The 25058-nt window shown below is 70.5% G+C and overlaps 2 protein-coding genes across 6 annotated transcripts; both read left to right on the top strand.

Moving 5' to 3' along the window:
- The first annotated feature begins 364 nt into the window (after positions 1–364).
- Positions 365–22878, top strand: FASN (fatty acid synthase). Of its 2 annotated transcripts, XM_045572243.1 has the most exons (39): positions 365–492; positions 889–1041; positions 1959–2132; positions 2434–2634; positions 2747–2869; positions 2992–3107; positions 3175–3309; positions 3541–4003; positions 4084–4271; positions 4342–4531; positions 4818–4912; positions 5004–5138; positions 5215–5418; positions 5516–5631; positions 5767–5939; positions 6011–6202; positions 6285–6365; positions 6457–6645; positions 7050–7229; positions 7786–7989; positions 8169–8467; positions 8549–9106; positions 9182–9300; positions 9840–9994; positions 10078–10281; positions 10354–10504; positions 10576–10754; positions 11043–11162; positions 11272–11394; positions 11477–11700; positions 11791–11992; positions 12138–12289; positions 12359–12450; positions 12566–12717; positions 12964–13209; positions 13355–13992; positions 14097–14195; positions 14374–14803; positions 22858–22878. In XM_045572243.1, the coding sequence occupies exons 1-38, from the start codon at positions 366–368 to the stop codon at positions 14761–14763; spliced, it is 7542 nt and encodes a 2513-aa protein (XP_045428199.1). In that variant the 5' UTR covers position 365; the 3' UTR covers positions 14764–14803; positions 22858–22878. The 2 variants fall into 2 exon arrangements, with proteins under 2 accessions (XP_045428199.1, XP_036268300.1); XM_036412407.2 differs by lacking the exon at positions 22858–22878 and having other exon boundaries at positions 14374–15157.
- Positions 18872–24840, top strand: DUS1L (dihydrouridine synthase 1 like). 4 transcript variants are annotated; one of them, XM_045572272.1, is made up of 14 exons: positions 18872–19132; positions 19431–19681; positions 20685–20793; positions 21900–21950; positions 22439–22551; positions 22751–22833; positions 22933–23036; positions 23181–23325; positions 23478–23574; positions 23649–23734; positions 23973–24118; positions 24375–24412; positions 24541–24616; positions 24697–24840. In XM_045572272.1, the coding sequence occupies exons 2-14, from the start codon at positions 19445–19447 to the stop codon at positions 24834–24836; spliced, it is 1425 nt and encodes a 474-aa protein (XP_045428228.1). In that variant the 5' UTR covers positions 18872–19132; positions 19431–19444; the 3' UTR covers positions 24837–24840. The 4 variants fall into 4 exon arrangements, with proteins under 4 accessions (XP_045428228.1, XP_036268180.1, XP_045428229.1 ...); XM_036412287.2 differs by lacking the exon at positions 18872–19132 and having other exon boundaries at positions 19212–19681; XM_036412288.2 differs by lacking the exon at positions 18872–19132 and having other exon boundaries at positions 19262–19648.
- The last annotated feature ends 218 nt before the right edge of the window (positions 24841–25058 follow it).

The raw sequence follows: 25058 nt of genomic DNA, 5'->3' as shown, positions 1-25058 counted from the left end.
CCCTCAGACTTTGGCGCCCTTTCTCCTTTGCGTGGTTCCCTGGGCCCTCCTCGGCCCCTCAGCGGGGGTCACAGAGGCCATGGCTGCTGGGTGGGGTGGATACAGGCTGCAGGGCCCTGTGGGGTCCCTCAGGCCTGGGCCCCAGATGTGGCAGCTTCTGTCACGGCCCAGTAAGAGGCAAGGACCTGCTAGGTCAGAGCTGACCCCTGCCAACACACACACATTCGCACCCAGGACATCTGTCCGGCCACCTGGCCTCCAGTCTGGGGCTATCGGAGCGGCGGGCCAGGGGTTCGGGGAGGCGTGGGGGCTACGGGCTGGGGGGCGGGCCGAGCTGACCTGTGCCGGGCCCCACAGAGAGCGTCATGGAGGAGGTGGTGATTGCCGGCATATCGGGGAAGCTGCCCGAGTCCGAGAACCTGCAGGAGTTCTGGGACAACCTCATCAGCGGCGTGGACATGGTGACGGACGATGACCGGCGGTGGAAGGCCGGTGAGTGACTGCCCAGCCCGGCTCGCTGGCCCCCGGTGCGCCCGCCTTCCTCAGCTGGTGACCAGCGGGCCCAGGCCTGGAGGGCAGGGGCAGGGGGCCAGGGGCCGCCGTGGCCCACGTGTCCGAGGTCAGACACGAGCCGGCTCGGCTCCGGGGAAGCTGGTTTGACTCCCGCGCGAGCGGTTCTACCTGATCCGCGGGTGTGAGTCAGCGGAGCCCAGCCCAGCCGACCGAGCCCGCCGGAGTGGAGGGTCTGTGGCCGGGCTGGGCCGGCTGCTCTGGGCCATGCCCGCCTCCGGGGGCCCGCCTCCCTGGGGGTGCCCGCCTCCGGGGGCCCGCCTCCCTGGGGGTCCCTGGGCCCTGACGCCAGCGGTGCCTCCGCCTTGGTGTCCGCAGGGCTCTACGGCCTGCCCCGGCGCTCCGGCAAGCTCAAGGACCTGTCCAAGTTCGACGCCACCTTCTTCGGGGTCCACGCCAAGCAGGCGCACACCATGGACCCCCAGCTGCGCCTGCTGCTGGAGGTCGCCTACGAGGCCATCGTGGACGGAGGTGGGTCGGGGGCCGTGGCCCTGAGGTCACAGCGGGGCGGCCGCGTTCTCGGCCCTTTGCTTCCGAGGGGAACGTGTCCGAGTGGGACCGAGTGCCGGAGGCAGGCGAGGGCTCCCTCTGTCCTGGTTGGGAGGCGTGGGCCCCGGGCAGGTCTGGTTTCACAACTGCCCCGGGGTGTCCTGGGCGTGCCCTGGCGCCCCAGTTTCCTCACTCCCAGCGGAGAACTGGTCTTGGGGTGAAGGCCGGTCTGCGCTCTGGCCCAGAGGTGTCTGGCTCCTGCCTGGGGCTCAGACTGTCCTTGCTGTGCCCACCCGCCTGTGGGAAGGCGTGGCTGGCAGTCCCGATGGCCTGCCTGGGGCTCCCCACTCTTGTCTTTGGGGCAGCGGGTGCCAGCCGGCCCCTGAGCTGACACTGAGCGGGACAGGGCAGACGCGCCCTGGGGAGGGCGGGAGGCGGGCAGACCCGAGGGCCTTCTCGCTGCCCAGGCCCTACCCAGGGGCCTTGGATGCCTCTCCCCTGGGGCCGGCCAGGGCCCTCCTGCAGGAGCCTGGACACTCAGCCTTTGTGTCCCTCTGTCTGCTTATCTTGCCGTCCGGCAGGCGCCCTTAGGGCGTGGGTGCTCATTGGTCCTTGGGGCTCACCAGACTCCGCCAGGGGCCGGGGAGTTGCCTGGGGACAATGCTGCCCTCTGTCTTCACCTCTGTCTCTGGCAGCTGCCTGACCCAGAGCCTGGAGCCCCACCTAGCACCCCCCCTCCGCCCCGGCTTCCTGTGATCTGGTTCTGGGTTCTCTGCTGGCGGCCCCCAGGCCCCCTGGCCGGGCTGGGAGGGCCCCTCGCCCGAGCCGGAGGGCCGAGGGCCCTCTGCAAGGCTGGGGTGGGCAGGGTGCGGCCGGCATTCTGACCGCTGCTCCCTCAGGCATCAACCCGGCCTCGCTCCGAGGGACCAACACCGGCGTCTGGGTGGGCGTGAGCGGCTCCGAGGCCTCCGAGGCCCTTAGCCGAGACCCTGACACCCTCGTGGGCTACAGCATGGTGGGCTGCCAACGAGCCATGATGGCCAACCGCCTCTCCTTCTTCTTCAACTTCAAAGGTGGGTGCCCTGCCCACCGCGGCCACGAGTGAGCCCGGAGTCACGGCTCCCTTCCCGGCCAGGGCGCAGGCCCTGGTGCGGGTCCCCTCTCGGGGGGGTGCAGGAGGCAGCCGTCCATGGTTCTCTCGTCATCGCTGTTCCTGTTTTTCTCCCTCTCCCTTCCTCTCTGAAACAAATGATAAACGTGTTTAAGTGGGATGAAAAGTGGTAAAGGCGGGTGCCCCGGGAGGTGTGGCCGTGCCTCCCCTTCCCGGGAAGCCGGGGGCGGCCCCCTCACACCCCGCTCCCCCCTTGGCCGCAGGGCCCAGCGTCGCCTTGGACACGGCCTGCTCCTCCAGCCTGCTGGCCCTGCACAACGCCTACCAGGCCATCAGCAGCGGCGAGTGCCCCGCGGCCGTCGTGGGCGGCATCAACGTCCTGCTCAAGCCCAACACGTCGGTGCAGTTCATGAAGCTGGGCATGCTCAGCCCCGAGGGCACCTGCAAGTCCTTCGACCAGGCCGGTGAGGCGCGGGGCAGGGGCGGGGCGGGCGGGCAAGGCCCAGGGGGGTGCTGAGGGGCGGGGAGGCGGGGAGCGGGCGCCTGCCCGCCCGCCCTGAGCCACTCTCTCCTCAGGGGACGGGTACTGCCGCTCGGAGGCCGTGGTGGCCGTCCTGCTGACCAAGAAGTCGCTGGCCCGGCGAGTGTACGCCACCATCCTGAACTCCGGCACCAACACGGACGGCGCCAAGGAGCAAGGTGGGGGCCGGGCAGGGCGGGCGGGGGGCCGGGCAGGGCGGCGGGGGCCGGGCAGGGCGGGCGGGGGGCCGGGCAGGGCGGCGGGGGCCGGGCCGGGAGGTGCTGAGCTGGCCCTCCCGCAGGCGTGACCTTCCCGTCCGGAGAGGCCCAGGAGCAGCTCATCCGCTCGCTGTACGAGCCGTGCGGCCTGGCCCCCGAGTCTCTGGAGTACATCGAGGCTCACGGCACCGGCACCAAGGTGAGGCCCGTGCCCACTCCCGCGCCTGCACCGCCCGCTGCAGCCTGACCCGCCTGTGTCCCCGCAGGTGGGCGACCCCCAGGAGCTGAACGGCATCGACCGGGCCCTGTGTGCCACCCGCCAGGACCCCCTGCTGATCGGGTCCACCAAGTCCAACATGGGGCACCCGGAGCCAGCCTCGGGGCTGGCCGCACTGGCCAAGGTGGGCACCCCTGCGGGCAGGGCTACGGGTGCCGTGCCTGGTCCCTGCCCTGGCTCGCGGGGTTCCCACAGGGCTGCAGCAGTGGGGACTGGGAACCCCGACACCACCACTGGGCTCCTGGGTGCCCGGGCCCACCGCCCCGGGGGCCTGGCTGAGGGGCAGGTGGGGGCCTGCGGGCGGCGGGGCCTGCGGGCTGGTTGCCTTTGGTCTCAGGTCGCACGCCGCCCACAGGTGCTGCTGTCCCTGGAGCACGGGCTCTGGGCGCCCAACCTGCACTTCCACAGCCCGAACCCCCAGATCCCGGCGCTGCAGGACGGGCGGCTGCGGGTGGTGGACCGGCCCCTGCCCGTCCGCGGGGGTAACGTGGCCATGAACTCCTTCGGCTTCGGCGGCTCCAACGTCCACGTCATCCTCCAGCCCAACTGGCGCCCGCCGCCCGCGCCCGCCCCCCACGCCGCCCTGCCCCGCCTCCTGCTGGCCAGCGGGCGCACCGCCGAGGCCGTGCAGGGGCTGCTGGAGCAGGGCCGCCGGCACAGCCAGAACCTGGCCTTTGTGAGCATGCTCAACGACATCGCGGCCACACCCGTCTCCGCCATGCCCTTCCGGGGCTGCGCCGTGCTGGGCGGCGAGGGCGGCGGGCAGGAGGTGCAGCAGGTGCCCGCTGGGCAGCGCCCGCTCTGGTTCATCTGCTCCGGTGAGTCCGGGCCTGGCCTGGCCCGCGGGCGGGGGCGGGGGGAGGGGCCGTGGCTGACGCCTCCCGCCTCCCGCCCTCAGGGATGGGCACGCAGTGGCGCGGGATGGGGCTCAGCCTCATGCGCCTGCCCTGCTTCCGGGACTCCATCCTGCGCTCGGACGAGGTGGTGAGGCCGCTGGGGCTGCAGGTGTCGGAGCTGCTGCTGAGCACGGACGAGGCCACCTTCGACGACACGGTCAACGCCTTCGTGAGCCTCACGGCCATCCAGGTCCGCGGGGGCCGGGCGCGGGGGGCGGGGGCTGGGCGGGCCTCCGGGCTCAGCGACCCTCTGCCCCCAGATCGCCCTCCTGGACCTGCTGACCAGCCTGGGCCTGCGGCCGGACGGCATCGTGGGGCACTCACTGGGCGAGGTGGCGTGCGGCTACGCCGACGGCTGCCTCTCGCAGGAGGAGGCTGTGCTCGCCGCCTACTGGCGTGGCCAGTGCATCAAGGAGGCCCACATCCCGCCGGGGGCCATGGCGGCCGTGGGTAGGTTGGCCAGCAGGGCCGTTTCCCGGGAGCCTGAGCTGAACCCAGCTGGGGACAAGATGAAGTCGGGGTGTCAGGATCCCTCGTCTTGGCTCCCTTCGTGGGCAGGGCCCTGGGTGTCCGGCAGCGGGAGGGAGGGAGGACGGGCGGGCGGCAGCCATGGGATGGCGGTGATGACAGGGAGGAAGCGCGGTGGGGGCGGGGGCGGCTGTAAAGCCGCTCGCTCGCTTGCTCGGCGGCTGTAATTTCGGGGCCGTCAGTGCTGCCCGAGGCCCTCTGCCCACAGGCCTGTCCTGGGAGGAGTGCAAGCGGCGCTGCCCGCCGGGCGTCGTGCCCGCGTGCCACAACTCCAAGGACACGGTGACCATCTCGGGCCCCCAGGTGGGTGCTCACGTCCCTCTCCAGCCTCGCGAGCTCCTGGGCCCGGGACCCGGACCCCGTCACCGCCCTCACCCGCTCCCGTGCCCCCCAGGCCTCTGTGTCCGAGTTCGTGGAGCAGCTGAGACAGGAGGGGGTGTTCGCCAAGGAGGTGCGGACGGGCGGCCTGGCCTTCCACTCCTACTTCATGGAGGGCATCGCGCCCTCGCTGCTGCGGGAGCTGAAGAAGGTGGGCGCCCCCGCGGGCTGCCGGGCGCGGGGCGGGCGGGGCGGGCGGCCGGCCGGCCTGACCGCAGCCTGTGCAGGTGATCCGGGACCCGCGGCCCCGCTCGGCGCGCTGGCTCAGCACCTCCATCCCTGAGGCCCAGTGGCAGGGCAGCCTGGCCCGCACGCCCTCCGCCGAGTACAACGTCAACAACCTGGTGAGCCCCGTGCTGTTCCAGGAGGCGCTGTGGCATGTGCCGGAGCACGCCGTGGTGCTGGAGGTGGCCCCCCACGCACTGCTGCAGGTACGCCGGCGGGCGGCGGGCGGCGGGCTCGGGCTCGGGGAGGCCGGGCCGCGTGCCGGCAGCTCAGCCAGGCCCGCCGCTCCCCTCCCGCTCGCAGGCCGTGCTGAAGCGGGGCCTGAAGCCCGGCTGCACTGTGCTCCCGCTGATGAAGAAGGACCACGCCGACAACCTGCACTTCCTGCTCAGCAACGTGGGCCGCCTGCACCTGGCGGGGTGGGTCTGCGCTCGCCGGCCGCAGGGGTCACTGCTCCTGGGCGCGGGCGGCTCTGGGCCTGGGGGGGTGGCTGGCCGTGGGCGTGATGGGGGTCCCGGCGCCAGGTGCGCCCCTAACCCCCTGCCCACCCCCAGCATCGACATCAACCCCAATGGCCTGTTCCCGCCCGAGGAGTTCCCAGCCCCGCGGGGGACCCCGCTCATCTCGCCCCTCATCAAGTGGGACCACAGCCAGACCTGGGACGTGCCCGCCGCCGAGGACTTCCCCAGCGGCTCCGGCAGCTCCTCGGCGACCGTCCACAGCATCGGTGAGGCCGGCGGGGTGAGGCCGGCGGGCCCTGCTCTCCCTCCGGGGGCACTGACGCCTGTCCCCCCGCAGACACCAGCCCCGAGTCCCCCACCCACTACCTGGTGGACCACCGCCTGGACGGCCGCGTGCTCTTCCCGGCCACCGGCTACCTGTGGCTGGCCTGGCGGGCGCTGGCCCGCGCCCTCGGCCGGAGCGTGGAGCAGATGCCCGTGGCGTTTGAGGACGTGACGCTGCACCAGGCCACCATCCTGCCCAAGACGGGTGAGGCGGGTGGCTAGGAGGAGCGTGGGGGTGCTGACCTCTGACCCCTGACCCCTGCTGCTCACCCTGGTCCCGTCCACAGGCACCGTGTCCCTGGAGGTGCGGCTGCTGGAGGCCTCCCACGCCTTCGAGGTGTCTCAGAACGGCAACCTGGTCGTGAGCGGTGAGCGGGAGCCGGGCCTCGGGGTGGCCCCTGGCGTCCAGCCCGGCGCTGCCCAGCCCTTAGACCCCCTGACTCTGCGCCCCCCACACAGGGAAGGTGTACCAGTGGGAGGACCCCGACCCCCGGCTCTTCGACACCCAGGATGGCCTGGAGGCTGCGGACCCGGCCGACCCCACCGCCACCTTCCGCCTGTCCCAGAGCGACGTGTACAAGGAGCTGCGGCTGCGGGGCTACGACTACGGCCCCCACTTCCAGGGCGTCCTCGAGGCCTCCCTCGAAGGTGGGCGCGGCCCCGACACCCCGCCCGGCGCCCAGCGTCCAGGCACCAGGGGCCTGCCACGGGCCAGGCGGAGGAGCGTAGGGAGGGTGGGGGAGGAGGAGCGGGGGGGGGAGGGGAGCGTGGGGGGGAGGGTGGGGGGGAGGGGAGCGGGGGGAGGAGCGTGGGGGGGGAGGGGAGCGTGGGGGGGAGGCGGGGGGGAGGGGAGCGGGGGGAGGAGCGTGGGGGGGGGAGGGGAGCGTGGGGGGGGAGGCGCAGGGGGAGGAGCGCTGGGGGGAGGGGAGCGGGGGGAGGAGCGTGGGGGGGGAGGGAAGCGGGGGGGGGGGGGGGGGGGGGGGTCACCGCTGGGGGCGGCCACGGGAAGGGGCTGTGTGCGGCCGGCCCACGTGCTGACACCCTCTGCCCAGGCGACACCGGCCGGCTGCTGTGGCAGGACAACTGGGTGACCTTCCTGGACAGCATGCTGCAGATGTCCATCCTGGGCACCCCCCAGCGCTGCCTGCGCCTGCCCACCCGCATCGCCACCCTCCGCATCGACCCCGCAGCCCACCGCCGCCAGGTGCAGGCGCCGCCGGGAGAGGCCCCAGGTAGCACGGCCCGCACCCCTGTGCCCACCCCGCCCGCGCCCCTGTGACCCCTCCTCTCCCCTGTGATCCCCCCCACCCCTGTGATCCCCCCGCCCCTGTGACCCCCCTGCCCCTGTGACCCCCCACCCCTGTGACCCCCCCTCTCCCCTGTGATCCCCCCCCTGTGCCCCCCCGCCCCTGTGACCCCCCCCTCTCCCCTGTGATCCCCCCGCCCCTGTGACCCCCCCGCCCCTGTGACCCCCCCCTCTCCCCTGTGATCCCCCCGCCCCTGTGACCCCCCCTCTCCCCTGTGACCCCCCCTCCCTCCCCTGTGATCCCCCCGCCCCTGTGACCCCCCCTCTCCCGTGATCCCCCCGCCCCTGTGCCCCCCCGCCCCTGTGACCCCCCTCTCCCTCCCCTGTGATCCCCCCTCTCCCCTGTGATCCCCCCGCCCCTGTGACCCCCCCGCCCCTGTGACCCCCCCTTGCCCCCCCGCACCCCCGTGCCCGGCACACCCACACCCCGTGCCCCCCGTGACCCTCCCCGCACCCCCGCGCCCACCCCCGTGTCTCCCCAGCGGTGCCGGTGGTGGTGAGCAGCGCTCTGGGCCGCACGGTGGCCGGCGGTGTCCTCGTCGCGGGCCTGCACACCTCGGTAGCGCCACGCCGGCAGCAGGAGCAGAGCGCGCCCGTCCTGGAGAAGTTCTGCTTCACGCCGCACGTGGAGGACGGGTGCCTGGCGGGCAGCGCGGCCCTGCAGGAGGAGCTGCAGCTGTGCAGCGGTGAGGCCCCAGCCAGGCGCGCCCTCCCCTCCTCATGCCGGCCAGGGGCTGGGCTGCGGGCGCGGACCTCACTGTCTGCATACGCCCCTTTGTGGGCGGCGTCCTGTGGGGACATAGCAGCCTCTGCCCTGGGCCCTCTGGTCGGTGCCAGTTCTGAGCCCCGTGCCCGTCCCCCCCAGGGCTGGCACAGGTGCTGCAGACCAAGGTGGCCCAGCAGGGGCTGAAGATGGTGGTGCCCGGGCTGGACGGGGTGCAGGCCCCGCGGAAGTCGCCCCAGCAGGGCCTGGCTCGGCTGCTGGCGGCCGCCTGCCAGCTCAACGGGAACCTGCAGCTGGAGCTGGGCCGGGTGCTGGCGCAGGAGCGGCCGGGGCTGCCTGAGGACCCGCTGCTGAGCGGCCTGCTGGACTCCCCGGCCCTCAAAGCCTGTGTGGACACCGCCCTGGAGAACGTGCCCGGCCTCCGCATGAAGGTGGTGGAGGTAGGTGCTGGGCGGGGCGGCGGGGACGGGCTGCGGGGTCGAGGGCCCGCGGCAGCCTCCCACCAAGGCCTCTGTCCCCAGGTGCTGGCCGCCGACGGCCACCTGTACTCGCGCGTCCCTGCACTGCTCAACACCCAGCCGCTGCTGCAGCTGGACTACACGGCCACCGACCGCCACGCCCAGGCCCTGGAGCCCGCCCAGGCCAAGCTGCAGCAGCTCGGCGTGGCCCAGGCCCAGTGGGACCCCGCGGAGCCCGCCCCCGGCGGCCTCGGCCCTGCTGACCTGCTGCTGTGCAACTGCGCGCTGGCCACCCTGGGGGACCCTGCCACGGCCCTCGGCAACATGGCCGCCGCCCTCAGGGAGGGGGGCTTCCTGCTGCTGCACACGCTGCTCCGGGGCCACCCCCTCGGGGAGACGCTCGCCTTCCTGACCTGCCCCGAGCCCCAGCCCGGCCCACAGGGCCTGCTGGGCCAGGACGCCTGGGAGGGGCTGCTGGCGGGGGCCGGCCTGCGCCTGGTGGCCCTGAAGCGCTCCTTCTACGGCTCTGCGCTCCTCCTGTGCCGCCGGCCCGGCCCCCCGGCCAGCCCGCTCTTCCTGCCTGTGGACGACACCGGCTTCCAGTGGGTGGACTCGCTCAAGGTCAGTGTCCCCCCCCCCCGCCCGCTCCTATGGGCCCAGGGCCTCCCAGAGACCAACCCTCGCCTCGTCCCACAGAGCATTCTGGCCGACACCTCCTCCCGGCCCGTGTGGCTGACGGCCAGCAGCTGTGCCACCTCCGGCGTCGTGGGCATGGTCAACTGCCTGCGCAAGGAGCCCGGCGGCCACCGCGTCCGGTGAGCCACGGAGCTGTGTCCCCGTCACCCCTCCCTCTCCGCCCCCCTCCTGCCCGTCACCCCTCCCTCCTCCACCCCCCTACTGCCCGTCACCCCTCCCTCCTCCACCCCCCTACTGCCCGTCACCCCTCCCTCTCCTCCGCCCCTCCTGCCCGTCACCCCTCCCTCTCCTCCGCCCCCCTCCTGCCCATCACCCCTCCCTCCTCCACCCCCCTACTGCCCATCACCCCTCCCTCTCCTCCGCCCCTCCTGCCCATCACCCCTCCCTCCTCCGCCCCTCCTGCCCATCACCCCTCCCTCCCCGCCCCCCTCCTGCCCGTCACCCCTCCCTCCCCGCCCCCCTCCTGCCCATCACCCCTCCCTCTCCTCCGCCCCCCTCCTGCCCATCACCCCTCCCTCCTCCGCCCCCCTCCTGCCCGTCACCCCTCCCTCCTCCGCCCCCCTCCTGCCCGTCACCCCCCTTTCCCTCCGCCCCCCTCCCCTCAGCCCCCCCGTCACCCCTCCCTCTCCTCCGCCCCCTTACCGGTCTGTGCCCACAGGTGCATCCTGGTGTCCAACCTCAGCAGCGCGTCCCCCGTCCCCCAGCTGGACGCGGGTTCTGCGGAGCTGCAGGAGGTGCTGCAGGGGGACCTGGTGATGAACGTGCACCGGGACGGGGCCTGGGGCGCCTTCCGCCACTTCCCGCTGGAGCATGGTGAGCCCAGGGCCTCCGGGAGCGGGGAGGTCAGAGGGCGGGGTCCCGCCGGCCGGGGCTAGCAGCGCTGCCTCTCGGCCCAGGCCCGCCCGAGGAGCAGACGGAGCACGCCTTCGTGAACGTCCTCACCCGTGGGGACCTGTCCTCCATCCGCTGGGTGTGCTCCCCGCTGCGCCACGCCCCGGCCCCCCGCCCCGGCCTCCAGCTCTGCACCGTCTACTACGCCTCCCTCAACTTCCGTGACATCATGCTGGCCACGGGCAAGCTGTCTCCGGACGCCATCCCAGGTGCGGGCAGCACAGGCCCCGGGGGACGCCCAGAGCCCTCGGGACCCCGCGCTGACCACGCTCTGCCCCCAGGGAAGTGGGCTGCACGGGACTGCATGCTGGGCATGGAGTTCTCCGGCCGAGACCCCCGCGGCAAGCGCGTGATGGGGCTGGTGCCCGCCGAGGGCCTGGCCACCTCCGTCCTGCTGTCCGAGGCCTTCCTGTGGGACGTGCCCGCCACCTGGTGAGTTGGCGGCCGGCCCCGGGCCCCGCAGGCTGGCTGGTCGGCCCGAGTGACCGTCCCTGTGCCCCCAGGACCCTGGAGGAGGCGGCCTCGGTGCCCGTGGTCTACACCACGGCATACTACTCGCTGGTGGTGCGCGGCCGTGTGCAGCGCGGGGAGACGGTGCTCATCCACTCGGGCTCGGGCGGCGTGGGCCAGGCCGCCATCGCCATCGCCCTCAGCCTGGGCTGCCGCGTCTTCACCACCGTGGGTGAGCACGCCCCTCCCGCCCGCTGCCTCCCCCCATCCCCCCCCCCGCAGCCCATGGGCTCACCCACGCCCCTCCCGCCGCCTCCCTCCCCCATCCCCCCCCCGCAGCCCATGGGCTCACCCCACCCCACCCCGCAGCCCGTGGGCTCATCTCCCCCCTCCCCCCATCCCCCGCCGCTCCCATGGGCTCACCCACGCCCCTCCCCCCCGCCGCGCCCATGGGCTCACCCACGCCCCTCCCCCCCCGCTGCGCCCATGGGCTCACCCACGCCCCTCCCGCCTGCCGCAGGGTCGGCCGAGAAGCGGGCGTACCTCCAGGCCAGGTTCCCCCAGCTCGACGACACCAGCTTCGCCAACTCCAGGGACACGTCCTTCGAGCAGCACGTGCTCCGGCACACGGCGGGGAAGGGTGCGTGGCCTCAACCCCTGCTCCGCCCTCCCCCGCCCACCCTGCCCTGCGGGGCGGGCCTGGGCCTGTGGGTGTGCCCAGCGCGGTGACGCGGGACCCTCGCCCCCAGGCGTGGACCTGGTCCTGAACTCGCTGGCGGAGGAGAAGCTGCAGGCCAGCGTGCGGTGCCTGGCTCAGCACGGCCGCTTCCTGGAAATCGGCAAATTTGACCTTTTCAACAACCACCCCCTGGGTGAGCAGGCAGCCGGCGGGGGGCCGGGGGCGGGTGCCGGGCGGTGGGGCGGGAGTTTTAGCCGCGCCCTCCCCCCCGCCAGGCATGGCCATCTTCCTGCGGAACGTGACCTTCCACGGGATCCTGCTGGATGCCCTGTTCGAGGAGGCCAGCACCGACTGGCAGGCGGTGGCCGGGCTGCTGCGGGCGGGCATCCGGGACGGCGTGGTGCAGCCGCTGCGCTGCACCGTGTTCCCCAAGGACCAGGTGGAGGGCGCCTTCCGCTACATGGCGCAGGGGAAGCACATCGGCAAAGTGCTGGTGCAGGTGAGGGGGCGCCCGTGCGGCGGGGGGGGCATCGCCCGGCCCGGCCCAGCCCAGCCCAGTGAGAGCCGTGCTGCCTGTGCTGCCGTGCAGGTGCGCGCGGAGGAGCCGGGCGCCGCGCTGCAGGGGCCCCCGCCCACCCTCACCACCGCCGTGTCCAAGCTCTTCTGCCCCGCCCACAAGAGCTACGTCATCGCCGGGGGCCTGGGCGGCTTCGGCCTGGAGCTGGCTCAGTGGCTGGTGCTGCGTGGGGCCCAGAAGCTGGTGCTGACCTCGCGCTCCGGCATCCGCACGGGTGAGGCCCGGGGGGTGTAGGGGGCGGGCGGAGGTGAGGCCTGGGCGGGGGGGGGGGGGGCGGGGGTGACAGGGGGGGGGGGAGGCGCGACATGCCCTCCCTGGTGGCCCCCTCCTGGGTGAGCCCTGACCCAGGCCCCCCGCAGGCTACCAGGCCAAGCAGGTGCGGGAGTGGCGGCGACAGGGCGTGCAGGTGCTGGTGTCCACCAGCAACGCCAGCTCCCTGGACGGGGCCCGGGCCCTCATCACCGAGGCCGCGCAGCTGGGGCCTGTGGGCGGTGTCTTCAACCTGGCCATGGTGAGTGGGCCGCGGGGGGGGGGGGGGGCGGGGGCGGGCGCCGGGCAGCGCTGAGGACGCCTCTCCCAGGTCCTGAGGGACGCGATGCTGGAGAACCAGACGCCCGAGCTCTTCCGGGACGTGAGCCGGCCCAAGTACAGCGGCACCCTGCACCTGGACAGGTGGGCGGCGCGGCCCCTCCCGGACGGCCGGCCTCAGGCCTCGGGGCGGGTTCGCAGGGGCGGGTTCGCAGGGGCGGGCGGGGCCGCGGGCAGGGAGTGACCCCGGCACCCACAGGGTGACCCGTGAGGCGTGCCCCGAGCTGGACTACTTCGTGGCCTTCTCCTCGGTGAGCTGTGGGCGGGGCAACGCCGGCCAGACCAACTACGGCTTCGCCAACTCCACCATGGAGCGCATATGCGAGCAGCGCCGGCATGACGGCCTCCCAGGTAGACCCGCCTCGCCCCCCTGCAGGCCCCCCCCACGCTCCCCCCACCTGCTCCCCCGCTGACCCTCCCCCCCGCCTGCTCCCCCCCGACCCTCCGCCCACCATGCCCCTCACACCCCCTCTGCCTGCTCCCCCGCTGACCCTCCGCCCACCGTGCCCCTCACACCCCCGCCTGCCTGCTCCCCCGCTGACCCTCACACACACACACACACACACGCACACCCTCCCTCCACTTGCCCGCCCACAGGCCTCGCCGTGCAGTGGGGCTCCATCGGCGACGTGGGCGTCGTGCTGGAGACGATGGGCACCAACGACACGGTCATCGGGGGGACACGGCCCCAGCGCATGGCCTCCTGCCTGGAGGTGCTGGACGCCTTCCTGAGCCGGCCCCACCCCGTGCTGAGCAGCTTCGTGCTGGCCGAGAAGAAGGCGGCCGCCCGGGGCGACGGCGACGGCCAGCAGGACCTGCTGAAGGCCGTGGCCCACATCCTGGGTGAGGGCCCCGCTCGGTCCCTGTCCACCCCGCCCCCATCTCCCCCCCAGGGGGCCGGCCTGCTCGCCTTCGGAGGGCGACGAGGGCCTCACCCACCCCGGGCACCCCCCCTCGCTCCACTCGCCAACCCAGCACCTCTCCCCAGGGATCCGAGACCTGGCCGCCGTCAGCCTGGACAGCTCGCTGGGGGACCTGGGCCTGGACTCGCTCATGGGCGTGGAGGTGCGGCAGACGCTGGAGCGGGAGCACGACCTGGTGCTGTCCATGCGGGACATCCAGCAGCTCACGCTCCGCAAGCTGCAGGACCTGTCCGCCCAGGCCGGCCCAGCCGGCGAGCTGGCCGCCGCGCCCAAGGAGGACAGCCCCGCGCGGCAGCAGGCCCTGCTGAACCTGAGCACCCTGCTGGTGGACCCCGAGGGCCCGGCCCTCACCCGCCTCAACTCGGTGCAGAGCTCCGAGCGGCCCCTGTTCCTGGTGCACCCCATCGAGGGCTCCACCGCCGTGTTCCACAGCCTGGCCGCCAAGCTCAGCATCCCCACCTACGGCCTGCAGTGCACCCGCGCCGCGCCGCTGGACAGCATCCACAGCCTGGCCGCCTACTACCTCCAGTGCGTGCGGCAGGTGCAGCCCGAGGGGCCCTACCGCATCGCCGGCTACTCGTACGGCGCCTGCGTGGCCTTCGAGATGTGCTCGCAGCTGCAGGCGCAGCAGGGCCCCGCGCCCACGCACAACAGCCTCTTCCTGTTTGACGGCTCGCACACCTACGTGCTGGCCTACACACAGGTGAGCGCGGCGCCGGGCAGCCGCGGGGTCGGGTGCGGGTGCGGGTCCGGGTGCCCCGTCCTCCCTAAGAGCCTCTCCCTCCCTCCCTCCCCCTCCCCCTCCAGAGCTACCGCGCGAGGCTGACGCCCGGCTGCGAAGGGGAGGCGGAGGCCGCGGCCATGTGCTTCTTCGTGCAGCAGTTCACTGACACGGAGCACAACAGGGTGAGTCCTCCGCCCGGGGGGCTGGGGCGGGGCCTTGCGCGTGGGGGCGGGCTCTCGCCTGGGGGCGGGCCCTTGCGTGAGGCGGGGTCTCGCCTGGGGGGCCTTGCGTGAGGCGCGGGGCTCTTGTGGGGGCGGGGGCTGCTGGCCGCACCGCTGACCCACCCGCCGGGCCCCGCAGGTGCTGGAGGCGCTGCTGCCGCTCGCGGGCCTGGAGGAGCGCGTGGTGGCCGCCGTGGACATGATCACGCAGAGCCACGCGGGCCTGGACCGCCGCGCGCTCACCTTCGCCGCGCGCTCCTTCTACCACAAGCTGCGCGCCGCCGAGCAGTACACGCCGCGCACCACCTACCACGGCAACGTGACGCTGCTGCGCGCCAAGTTGGGCGGCGCGCAGGGCGAGGACCTGGGCGCCGACTACAACCTGTCGCAGGTGTGCGACGGCAAGGTGTCCGTGCACGTCATCGAGGGCGACCACCGCACGCTGCTGGAGGGCAGCGGCCTGGAGGCCATCCTGGCCATCATCCACGGCGCCCTGGCCGAGCCGCGCGTCAGCGTGCGGGAGGGCTAGCCCCGCACCCCGGAGCCCGGGGCTGCACCCCGGGGGCCGCACCCGGAGCCCGCACCCCGGGGGCCGCTAGAAGTAGGACTGAGCCGCCCGCGCTGGCACCTCCCGGACGGCCTCTGGCGGGGGCGGGGCCGGGACCCGCGCCGCCGACTCGGAGGCCTCACTGGTCTGTGAAGAGTCGGCCGGCCGGGCCGGAGACCCGGACGCCGGTCCCGGATTGGATTCTATTTATTGCGCCGCTGGGGAGCCGCGGGGCCCCGGGCAGCGGGCCAGCCCGCCCGGGGCCGGGATGCAGCGGGGCAGCGGGCTGGGCACCCACCTGTCCTCTACTTTTTTCAAGAAACACATTTACGTTGCTGCTCAGATTTTGGAATTTACTGTAATTGTCAGTTCAAAGGAGCGTGTCTGGATTGGTCTCATTTTTGCACGGACTCGGGCGTCGGTGACGATAGGGACCCTGCTCTGCGCCCTCCGGCACCAGCGCCCCCTGTCGGCCACACGGCCGGCCAGCAGGCACCGCCCCCCAGGGGCGTTAGGCGTTGGGGGCAGCGGTGGGCTAGGGTTGGGGGGGGGGAACCAGGGGTCTGCTTCCCGGGCACCTGTCCTGCCTCGGAGGCTTTATTTGAAGTCGTCGCTTGAGGCGGGGGACCACCCCACACCAGTGACGGCAGAGTGGAGGCCGGGGGGAGGGTGAAGGGCAGGTGAGCTGCAGTTGAGTGCCGGGAGGGATGCCAGATGGGGAGCCAGGCACCTGGGCTTCTAGGGCACGGGGGACCCACACTCCTGATTGGTGCCAGCAGAGCCGGACGTGGCTCGGCCCACAGCTGAGAACCACGGCCACGGCTCGGCTCTCCCAGCAGATGAGCCACGGGCTGTCACAGCCTTGAGGAGGAATGCGGTTCTGGTTCGTGTGCCATTCATGAAAGCATTTCTGGAGCTGAGACCTTAATATCCAAGAGTCCAGAGCAAAAGCCGTTTAGGGTCGTGCCACAATGACCCCAGCGGAGAGAACTCGACACTCGAGTCCCTAAGACCTGGGCGTCACGGGCGGGAGTGTCTGGCCAAGGCTGGTATAAAACATGTCCTCTGGGCACAGCTGCATCAAATCAGAATCATTAGCAAAAATCCCTCAATTCCTCAAATACTCAGAAACCACTTCTAACTGGTTAAAGAAGAAATCAATGTGCAAATTAAAGTTTTAAGCTGAAAAGGGTAAAAGCGTGTGGGATTCAGCTGACAGTGCTCAGGGGAAATCCACAGCAGGAGGGAGAGGTGTGTCAGAAGCCATTTCTCCAACTTTATTCCTCCTTAAGAAACTAAAGAAAAAAGACCAAATGAGGCCCAAACGTAGGTACAAGAGGAACTAAAACATAAGAGTAAAAAACAATGAGTGAAACCAAAACTAGTTCTTTGATTCATTCCCGGTGTTCTGCGTGTTCACACGTGTTCTATGTGAAGTCCAATAATTAGGCCTTAGGCCAGAGACAGCTGGGTGTAAGGGGAGGGGGGTAGGGAAGGCTGGGAGAGAAATTACCAATATCAGGAATGACAAGTGATATTGCTAAGATCATACACAACTTTATGCTAAACAAATGAGCAAATTCCACAAGATGAAGTAGAGCAGTGTTTCCCAAAGTGTGGTACGCGTACCCCAGGGGTACAGGAAGAGTTTGGTGGGGGTATGCACTGTATCGTGCTCAGCTGCGCCTAATTCTACGTTCTCATGAGTACAAGGGGTACTCAGCGTTATGAAAATTATAGAAGAGGGAGGTACACATATGTCAAAAATTTGGGAAACACTGAAACACCGGAATAACCCTGCATCTATTGAAGAAAACGAACAAGATTTTTCCACAAAAAGAAACTCCAGATGAACGGCAAATTCCACCAAAAAATAAAAATAAAAATCTCTTACAGCCTGGCGGGTGTGCGTAGACCCAGGAATCAAGAGGTCACCAGTTCAATTTCCAGTCAGGGCACATGCCCTGGTTTCAGGCTCAATTCCCAGCCGATCACATCAGTGTTTCTCCCTCTCCTTCCCTGTAGTGAACTGTTCTTTAAGTGCAGCTGAGGTTTGTGTACTCACCTTCCTGAACTCATGGGTTGTTTGTGTGTGATTTCTTTTTAGATTCCTTAGGAGTTTCTATGTAGACAATCACACCACACACAAAGAGGGGCCTTTTTCTTGTTCCTGTCTGGACACCTTTTTTCTTTTCTCCCCATGTTGAGCTGGTCAGAGCGGCCGGCGCTGCTGGGGGAAGATGGGAGAGCAGGCGTCCAGGCCTCCTAAGAGCAGCATTTCATCGTCCTCACCTGATACTGTGGTTTGGGGTTTTGGATTGTTTTTTGTAGATTCTCTGCCAAGGTTAGAAAGTTCCTCTCTCCTTTTTTATGGGGTTTTTTAGTTTATTTTTTATGCTTCATGAAGTTGTGTGTCACCTTTGCAAGAGGCCATGCTAATCCTAGTTTCCACGTTAGTGTCTGTGCTGCCAAAACCAGCACCTTTTTATTTTTAAAAAGTACATTTTTATTGATTTCAGAGAGGAAGGAAGAAGGAGAAAGAGACACATCAATGAGAGAGTCGTGGATCTGCTGCCTCCTGCACATCCCCAGTACTGGGGATCGAGCCTGCCACCAGGCGTGAGACCTGCCTGGGAACTCAACCACTGAGCCATGATGTCTGAGCTCCCATCTGTTTCCGATAAAGACCAGCCATTCATTCTCCCTACGTGGGAGTTGGGGGTCCTCAGAGCTGGCCCTCCTGGGCGGAAATGAAAGGAGCCCCTAAAAATTCTGCAGGTGCCCATGTTCTCGGTTCTTATCGGGCAACTTTAAAAATAAAAAGTTTCTCAAATGTCGTATGCCCTTGGTCAACTTCTGGGGTCCTGGAACAGCTGCTTTGAACAGTTTGCCATCTTTACGTAAGCAGAGACAGGGCGAGTCCCACGTGAGTGTTTACTCCGGTCACAGGCAGCACAGAGTGCAGCGGGTCGCCGTGGAAACCTGTTTGTTCAGGGATGAGGAAGCGGGGGATGGCTGCAGGGTCTGCTTGGCCTGTCTCCTTCCAGGATCTTGAAGTCCCAGAACACAGCCATTAACGTTTAATGATCAAAGCCCAGCTCCGCCCGCCGGGTCCTGGGGCTGGAGGAGGGTCAGCATTCCTGAGGCAAACGCCCAGAGGAGCCCAAGGCCAGAGGCCAACACAGCAACCAGATCAAAGTGGACGCAGGGAGGAAGGACATCTTGTCCCTTGTCCTCCAAATGCACTTTCTCCACAACGGACCCATCCGGGCCCCAAGGCATACTGGCCTTTTTAAAAAATACATTCCTACTGATGTCAGAGAGGGAGGGAGGGAGGGGGAGAGAGACGGAAACATGGATGAGAGAGAGCCATGGATGGGCTGCCTCCTGTGTGCCCCACCCTGGGATCAAGCCCATAACCAGGCCACGTGCCCAACCGGCACTCAAACCCTGACCTCCTGGCCCTGCTGCTGCTGAACCTTTTACAGTGCTTTTATAAATGTATAACTGTTATTGGTTTCAGAGGGAAGGGAGAGGGAGCGAGACAGAAACATCAATGATGCGAATCATCCATCCCCTGACTCCTGCACGCGCACACCCGCTCCTCGAGATCAAGCCCACAACCCGGGCCTATGCCCTCGCCCAGAGTTGAACCCGGGGCCCTTCAGTCCACAGGTCGACGCTCTACCCACTTAGCCAAACCAGCCAGGGCTACAGCGGCTTCCCGGGCCAGGGGACCCCTCCCCACTGCTCCTCGGAGGCAGAACCGAACACCGGGGTCCTGTTCCCATGGGCACCGCGGCGCCACTTCCGAGTTCCGGCGGCTGCTCGCCCCTCGGCGCTGCCTCCAGCGCCGTCATGCTGACCCTTAACCCCTACCCCCTGACCCGGACCCCTCACCCTCACCCTGATTCTGATCCTGACCTCGGTCACGGCCACGCAGGAGGCGGGGACTCGAGGCATCAGGGACCTGGGAAGAGACCAGGCTGGGCGGCCTTGGCTTTTGGGGCGCGGGGTGAGGAGGCGGAACCGGGGCGCAGGAATCGGTGGGGAGACGGGGGTAGGAGGGACCAGGCTCTGGGACCACGTGCTCGGACCCGGTCCTAGCGCAGGGCCGAGCCAACCTCTGGCCTCTGACCTCCGACCCCGTTCAAGCCCTCGTCGCGTGCGGGCCTCTTCCCGGCCGGGCTCGGTTTCCGGGGGGGCGCATTTCCGGTTGCACCGCGGGCCGCCCGGACCGCCCTGGCGGAGGTACCTTCCGGCGGGCCCGGCGCGGAGCCCTGGGCTCGGCTGCGCCCCTGCGCGAGCCCGGAACCCGCACGCCGCCCCGAGGACCCGCCCGAGCCAGCAGGTGCGCTCCCCGCGGGGTCCCCCGCCCGGCCGCGGCCTCGCGCGGGGGCCACCGGCGCCGCGGGCTCTTACGTGTCGTTTTCGTTTCCAAAAGCCCCGGCGCCCGTCACCGAAGCGCGGGCGCCGCAGCCGGCTCCGGGGCGGAGAGCGAGCGGCCCCTCCCGGGAGCCGGGGCCGCTGCACCGGAGCTCCCTGTGCCCGGCCCGGCCTCCGGCTCCGAGCGCTGGGCCGGCCCCGGTCCCGGTCCCCAGGGCACCCGGGGGTCCTCCCTTCGGTCGCTGAGCCCCCGCCCCCCGCAGGGCGCAGAGAGGAGATGCCCAAGCTCCAGGGCTTCGAGTTCTGGAGCCGCACCCTGGGCGGGGCCCGCCACGTGGTGGCCCCCATGGTGGACCAGAGCGAGCTGGCCTGGAGGCTGCTGAGCCGCCGCCACGGCGCCCAGCTCTGCTACACCCCCATGCTGCACGCCCAGGTCTTCGTCCGCGACGCCAACTACCGCAAGGAGAACCTGTACTGCGAGGTGTGCCCCGAGGACCGGCCCCTCATTGTGCAGGTGCGGGCCGGGGCGTCCTGCACCCTTGGAGACCCCTGCGAGCACCCTGCACCCCTGGGAGCACTCTGCACCCCCGGGAGCACCCTGCACCCCCGCGAGCATCCTGCTCCCCTGCGAGCACCCTGCACCCCCGGGAGCACCCTGCACCCCTGCGAGCACCCTGCACCCCTGCGAGCACCCTGCACCCCTGGCAGCACCCTGCACCCCCGCGAGCACCCTGCACCCCCGCGAGCACCCTGCTCCCCCGCGAGCACCCTGCACCCCTGCGAGCACCCTGCACCCCTGGGAGCACCCTGCACCCCTGCGAGCACCCTGCACCCCCGCGAGCACCCTGCACCCCCGGGAGCACTCTGCACCCCCGCGAGCACCCTGCACCCCCGCGAGCACCCTGCACCCCTGCGAGCACCCTGCTCCCCTGCGAGCACCCTGCACCCCCGGGAGCACCCTGCACCCCCGGGAGCACTCTGCACCCCTGGCAGCACCCTGCACCCCCGGGAGCACCCTGCACCCCGGGAGCACCCTGCACCCCCGGGAGCACCCTGCACCCCTGCGAGCACCCTGCACCCCCGCGAGCACCCTGCACCCCTGGCAGCACCCTGCTCCCCTGCGAGCACCCTGCTCCCAGCTCAGTGGAGCCGGGCGGGAGGGTCCTGGGGAAGCCGGACCCACCTGCCGCTCCTCAGAGCTTGACCCCGCCCGGGAGCTGCTTGCTCAGACCGTGGCGAGCGGACAGCGTGGCCCCGTGACCGCCCTCCAGCGGGTCCCTCGTGCTGCCCTTCCTCAGAACAAGGAGGAAGAATGGCCCTGGCCCTTCACAGTCGGAGAAATCCTGGGAACCTGGGGGGGGGGGTCCCCACTCTGTGGTTTTGGAAGCACTTAGGCCGGAGGCCCCCCTGTGCCCCATGGTCAGCCCCGGGACCGCCCCTGGGACTCCAGGTGAACCCTGTGGGCAGCTGAGGGCCAGGGCCGGCTCCGGGTCCTGGTGACGGCCCGTCTCCCCCAGTTCTGTGCCAACGACCCGGAGGTGTTTGTCCAGGCGGCACTCCTGGCTCAGGACCACTGTGACGCCATCGACCTGAACCTGGGCTGCCCGCAGATGATAGCCAAGCGGGGTGAGTGGGCTGGGCCGGCTGTGGGCGCTCAGCAGCCCTCAGCCCTGAGGGCCCAGGCCGTGGACGCTCGGGTGGAGTGGACGCTCCGGGTGGGAGTGGATGCTCCGGGTGGGAGTGGACGCTCCGGGTGGGAGTGGACGCTCCGGGTGGGAGTGGACGGCTCCGGGTGGGAGTGGACGCTCCGGGTGGGAGTGGACGGCTCCGGGTGGGAGTGGACGCTCCGGGTGGGAGTGGACGCTCCGGGTGGGAGTGGACGCTCCGGGTGGGCGTGGACGCTCCGGGTGGGCGTGGACGCTCCGGGTGGAGTGGACGCTCCGGGTGGGAGTGGACGCTCCGGGTGGGAGTGGACGGCTCCGGGTGGGAGTGGACGCTCCGGGTGGGAGTGGACGGCTCCGGATGGGAGTGGACGCTCCGGGTGGGAGTGGACGCTCCGGGTGGGAGTGGACGGCTCCCGGGTGAGCGTGGACGGCTCCCGGGTGAGCGTGGACGCTCCGGGTGGGAGTGGACGGCTCCGGGTGGGAGTGGACGGCTCCCGAGTGAGCGTGGACGGCTCCCGGGTGAGCGTGGACGCTCCGGGTGGGAGTGGACGCTCGGGTGGGAGTGGACGGCTCCGGGTGGGAGTGGACGCTCCGGGTGGGAGTGGACGCTCCGGGTGGGAGTGGACGCTCCGGGTGGGAGTGGACGGCTCCGGGTGGGAGTGGACGCTCCGGGTGGGAGTGGACGGCTCCGGGGTGAGCGTGGACGGCTCCGGGTGGGAGTGGACGGCTCCGGGTGGGAGTGGACGGCTCCGGGGTGGGCGCGTGTTGCTGCTGCAGCCACAGTGGCTGCTCTTCCTCGTGGGGCCTGGGAGCTGCTGGGGGTCAGAGGCCGTGGGGCCTGGGAGCTGCTGGGGGTCAGAGGCCGTGGGGCCGGCTGCCGTCCGTGCCCTTGAGCACAGCAGCTGGGCAAACAGCCACCGAGCCTGACGCCGAGAAACCGCTCAGTGGCTGTCTCCCGGGAGACACCCAAGGGAGCCCCCGGCCCACGGGGTCAGACGGTGCGCAGCCCGCGCAGGGCGCTCGGGCCAGCCTGCGGGAGGAGGGGGACGAGGACGTTTGTCACTGCAGGTCACTACGGCGCCTTCCTGCAGGAGGAGTGGGACCTGCTCCAGAGAATGAGTGAGTTGGCGCATGTTGGTGACGATGGGCCACGTGTGGGTGATGGCGGGCTGCGTGTGGGTGACGGGGGGCTGCGTGTGGGTGGCGGGTGGGCTGCGTGTGGGTGACGGGTGGGCTGCGTGTGAGTGACGGGCGGGCTGCGTGTGGGTGGCGGGTGGGCTGCGTGTGGGTGATGGTGGGCTGCGTGTGGGTGATGGTGGGCTGCGTGTGGGTGGCGGGCGGGCTGCGTGTGGGTGGCGGGTGGGCTGCGTGTGGGTGATGGTGGGCTGCGTGTGGGTGATGGTGGGCTGCGTGTGGGTGGCGGGCGGGCTGCGTGTGGGTGATGGTGGGCTGCCTGTGGGTGACGGGCGGGCTGCGTGTGGGTGATGGTGGGCTGCGTGTGGGTGGCCACCCACTGCACTGGGCTGTGCTGCTTTGGGGCTTGGTTGGGGGTCCCCACCGCCTCCCAAGGGGGAGCCCCCGGTTCTCAGAAGCCCCTCCTTCCGCAGTTCAGCTTGCCCACGAGAAGCTTTCTGTCCCGGTCACGTGCAAGATCCGGGTCTTTCCCGAGATTGACAAGACCGTGAGGTACGCCCAGATGCTGGAGAAGGCCGGCTGCCAGGTGAGGGGCCGGCCTGCTCCCAGGCGTCCAGGAGTGCTCAGCTCTGGGGCGATAGGAGGCAGAGACCTAGAGGGGCCTGCGAGGGCGGATGGCCTCGACCCTGGGGGCGCCGCAGGGCACCGGCGGGCCGGAGTGCCGCCGGGCGGGCGGGGCCGGGGCCGGGAGCCCCTGTGGCGCTGAGCCAGCCGCTGTGTCCTAGCTGCTGACGGTGCACGGGCGCACCAAGGAGCAGAAGGGGCCTCTGACGGGCACCGCCTCCTGGGCACACATCCGGGCTGTGCGGTGAGTGGGGCGCCCTCAGCCTCTGGGCGGCGGACGGAGCCGGCTGGGTGCTGCCCCCGGGGGCCCGTCGCCTCCGCTGAGTGCCCCCTGCGCCCGCAGGAAGGCCGTGGCCATCCCTGTGTTTGCCAACGGGAACATCCAGTGCCTGCAGGACGTGGAGCGCTGCCTGCGGGATACGGGGGTGCAGGGGGTCATGAGCGCAGGTGAGGCCACCCGCCTCCGCCACGGCGTCCCCCGGCCCAGCCCGCTGCCTCGTGGCCGAGCCGGCGGCAGCCTTGTGACGGGCAGGGGTGGGGTCCCTCTGGGGTCATGGGCACCCTGAGCCGCGCCCCCTCGCCCTCCCGCAGAGGGCAACCTGCACAACCCCGCGCTGTTCGAGGGCCGCAGCCCTGCCGTGTGGGAGCTGGCCGAAGAGTACCTGGACCTGGTGCGCCAGCACCCCTGCCCGCTGTCCTGCGTCCGGGCCCACCTCTTCAAGCTGTGGCACCACACGTGAGTGGCTCCCCCCCCTCCCCCCGCCCCGGCACTGGGGTTCCATGGCAAGCGAGGTCTCCGTGGTTGGCCTCCCAGCCAGGCCCGGAGGCTGGGAGTGGGGAGGCAGGGCTGGGGCGGAGGTGGGCGGCCGCTGACGGCATCTGTCCCAGGCTGCAGGTGCACCAGCAGCTTCGCGAGGAGCTGGCCAAGGCGAAGACCCTGGAGGGCGTGGCCGCCGTGAGCCGGGAGCTGAGGCTGCGGAGCCAGGCAGGTGCAGGGCGGGCCGGGGCCTCTGGGGCTGGCTGGTGAGCTGGCGGTGACGGGACCCTGGCCTTTTGCAGGAGGACATGTCCCGGCTGGAGGGGGAGGAGCCGGCGGGCGGCCTGCCTTTCTTCCACTGGATCTGCCAGCCCTACTTCCGGCCGGGGTGAGCTCGCAGGCCCGGCGTGCGGGCACGGCCCAGAGGGCACAGCTCGCTCTGCCCCGTCCGCCCAGGTGTCTAGCAGCTCCCCTCTCACTGCCTAGGTTTACGTCTTTCCTTCTCCCCTTGTGGTCCTCCGTGGCCGCAGCCCTGCCTGGCCTCAGAGGTCAGACCCGAGTCCGGTGTCCTGGCTCCTCACGGGCCCGGCCAGCAGCTGAGCGCCCTGCCCGGCCCTTCCTTCCAGGCCCGAGGAGGGGAGCAGGGAGAGCACGGGCGCCCGCAGCAAGCGCGCCCTGGAGGAGGAGGAGGGGGGCGCCGACCTCCTGTCCAAGAACAAGCAGAAGAAGCAGCTGAGGAACCCCCACAAGACCTTCGACCCCTCGCTGAAGCGTAAGCCAAGCAGCTGCCGCCCCGAGGCGGCCGGAGAGGCCGAGGGCTGGGACCGCCTTCCTGAGGGCCCGGGAGACCAGCCATGGCCGCAGCACCTGAGCCCTCGGGGAGGACGGGGCCTGGGGTTCTAGGCACCAAGTCTGCATGTCGGCGGCCACAGCGAGCAGGGAGACCCACGAGCTTTGCGTGGGGACCGGGGTGGGAAGTGGGGGCTGCTCACCTGGCTCACCAGGACCCCCTTGTGCTCTTTTCCCAGCAAAATACGCAAAGTGCGACCAGTGTGGGAACCCCAAGGTGAGCTGCCCTCTGCGGTGCTGCCCGGGGCTCGGCCTGGGGCGTGGGCAGCGTGGCCGCTGCTCACCCTCCGTCCGCGGGGGCCCCGCTCGGCACCGGCACTCGCTCACTAGCTTTCCCGTGCCCAGGGCACCCGGTGTGTGTTCAGCCTGTGCCGGGGCTGCTGCAAGAAGCGAGCGTTCAAAGAGACCGCGGACTGCCCAGGTGAGGCGCCGCCCCCCACCCTGCCCGGCCCCTGGGCGGGGGACCCCAACCTGAGCCCGTTTCCTCCCCACCCTCTCCAGGTCACGGACTGCTTTTTAAAACCAAACTGGAGAAGTCGCTGGCCTGGAAGGAGGCCCAGCCCCAGCTGCAAGAGCCCCCACAGGCGGGACCCGGGGACCCTGGCAGCTTCCCCGAGGTGCTGGGCAGTGCCCTGGCCTGAGGGCGAGAGGCCACCGCCCGCCCGCCCGCCCGGCTCAGGACTGTGTGAAGCCCCCACCCTAAGGAGAGCCTCCACCCAGGGACCCTCCTGCTCCTCCACAGCCTCGGCCACGTGGGCTGAGCCGCCCGGGCGAGCATCCCAGGCCGGACCTGCCTGTCCTCGCCATGCACACCCCGAAGTGAACAATAAATCTTCGGAGACTGCAGTGACCTGGCCGTTGTG

Source organism: Pipistrellus kuhlii, unplaced genomic scaffold (assembly GCF_014108245.1).
Source record: "Pipistrellus kuhlii isolate mPipKuh1 unplaced genomic scaffold, mPipKuh1.p scaffold_m20_p_44, whole genome shotgun sequence".
Taxonomy (NCBI): Eukaryota; Metazoa; Chordata; class Mammalia; order Chiroptera; family Vespertilionidae; genus Pipistrellus; species Pipistrellus kuhlii.
Note: the sequence above shows the minus strand (reverse complement) of the source record. Positions and strands in the feature narration are given on the sequence as shown.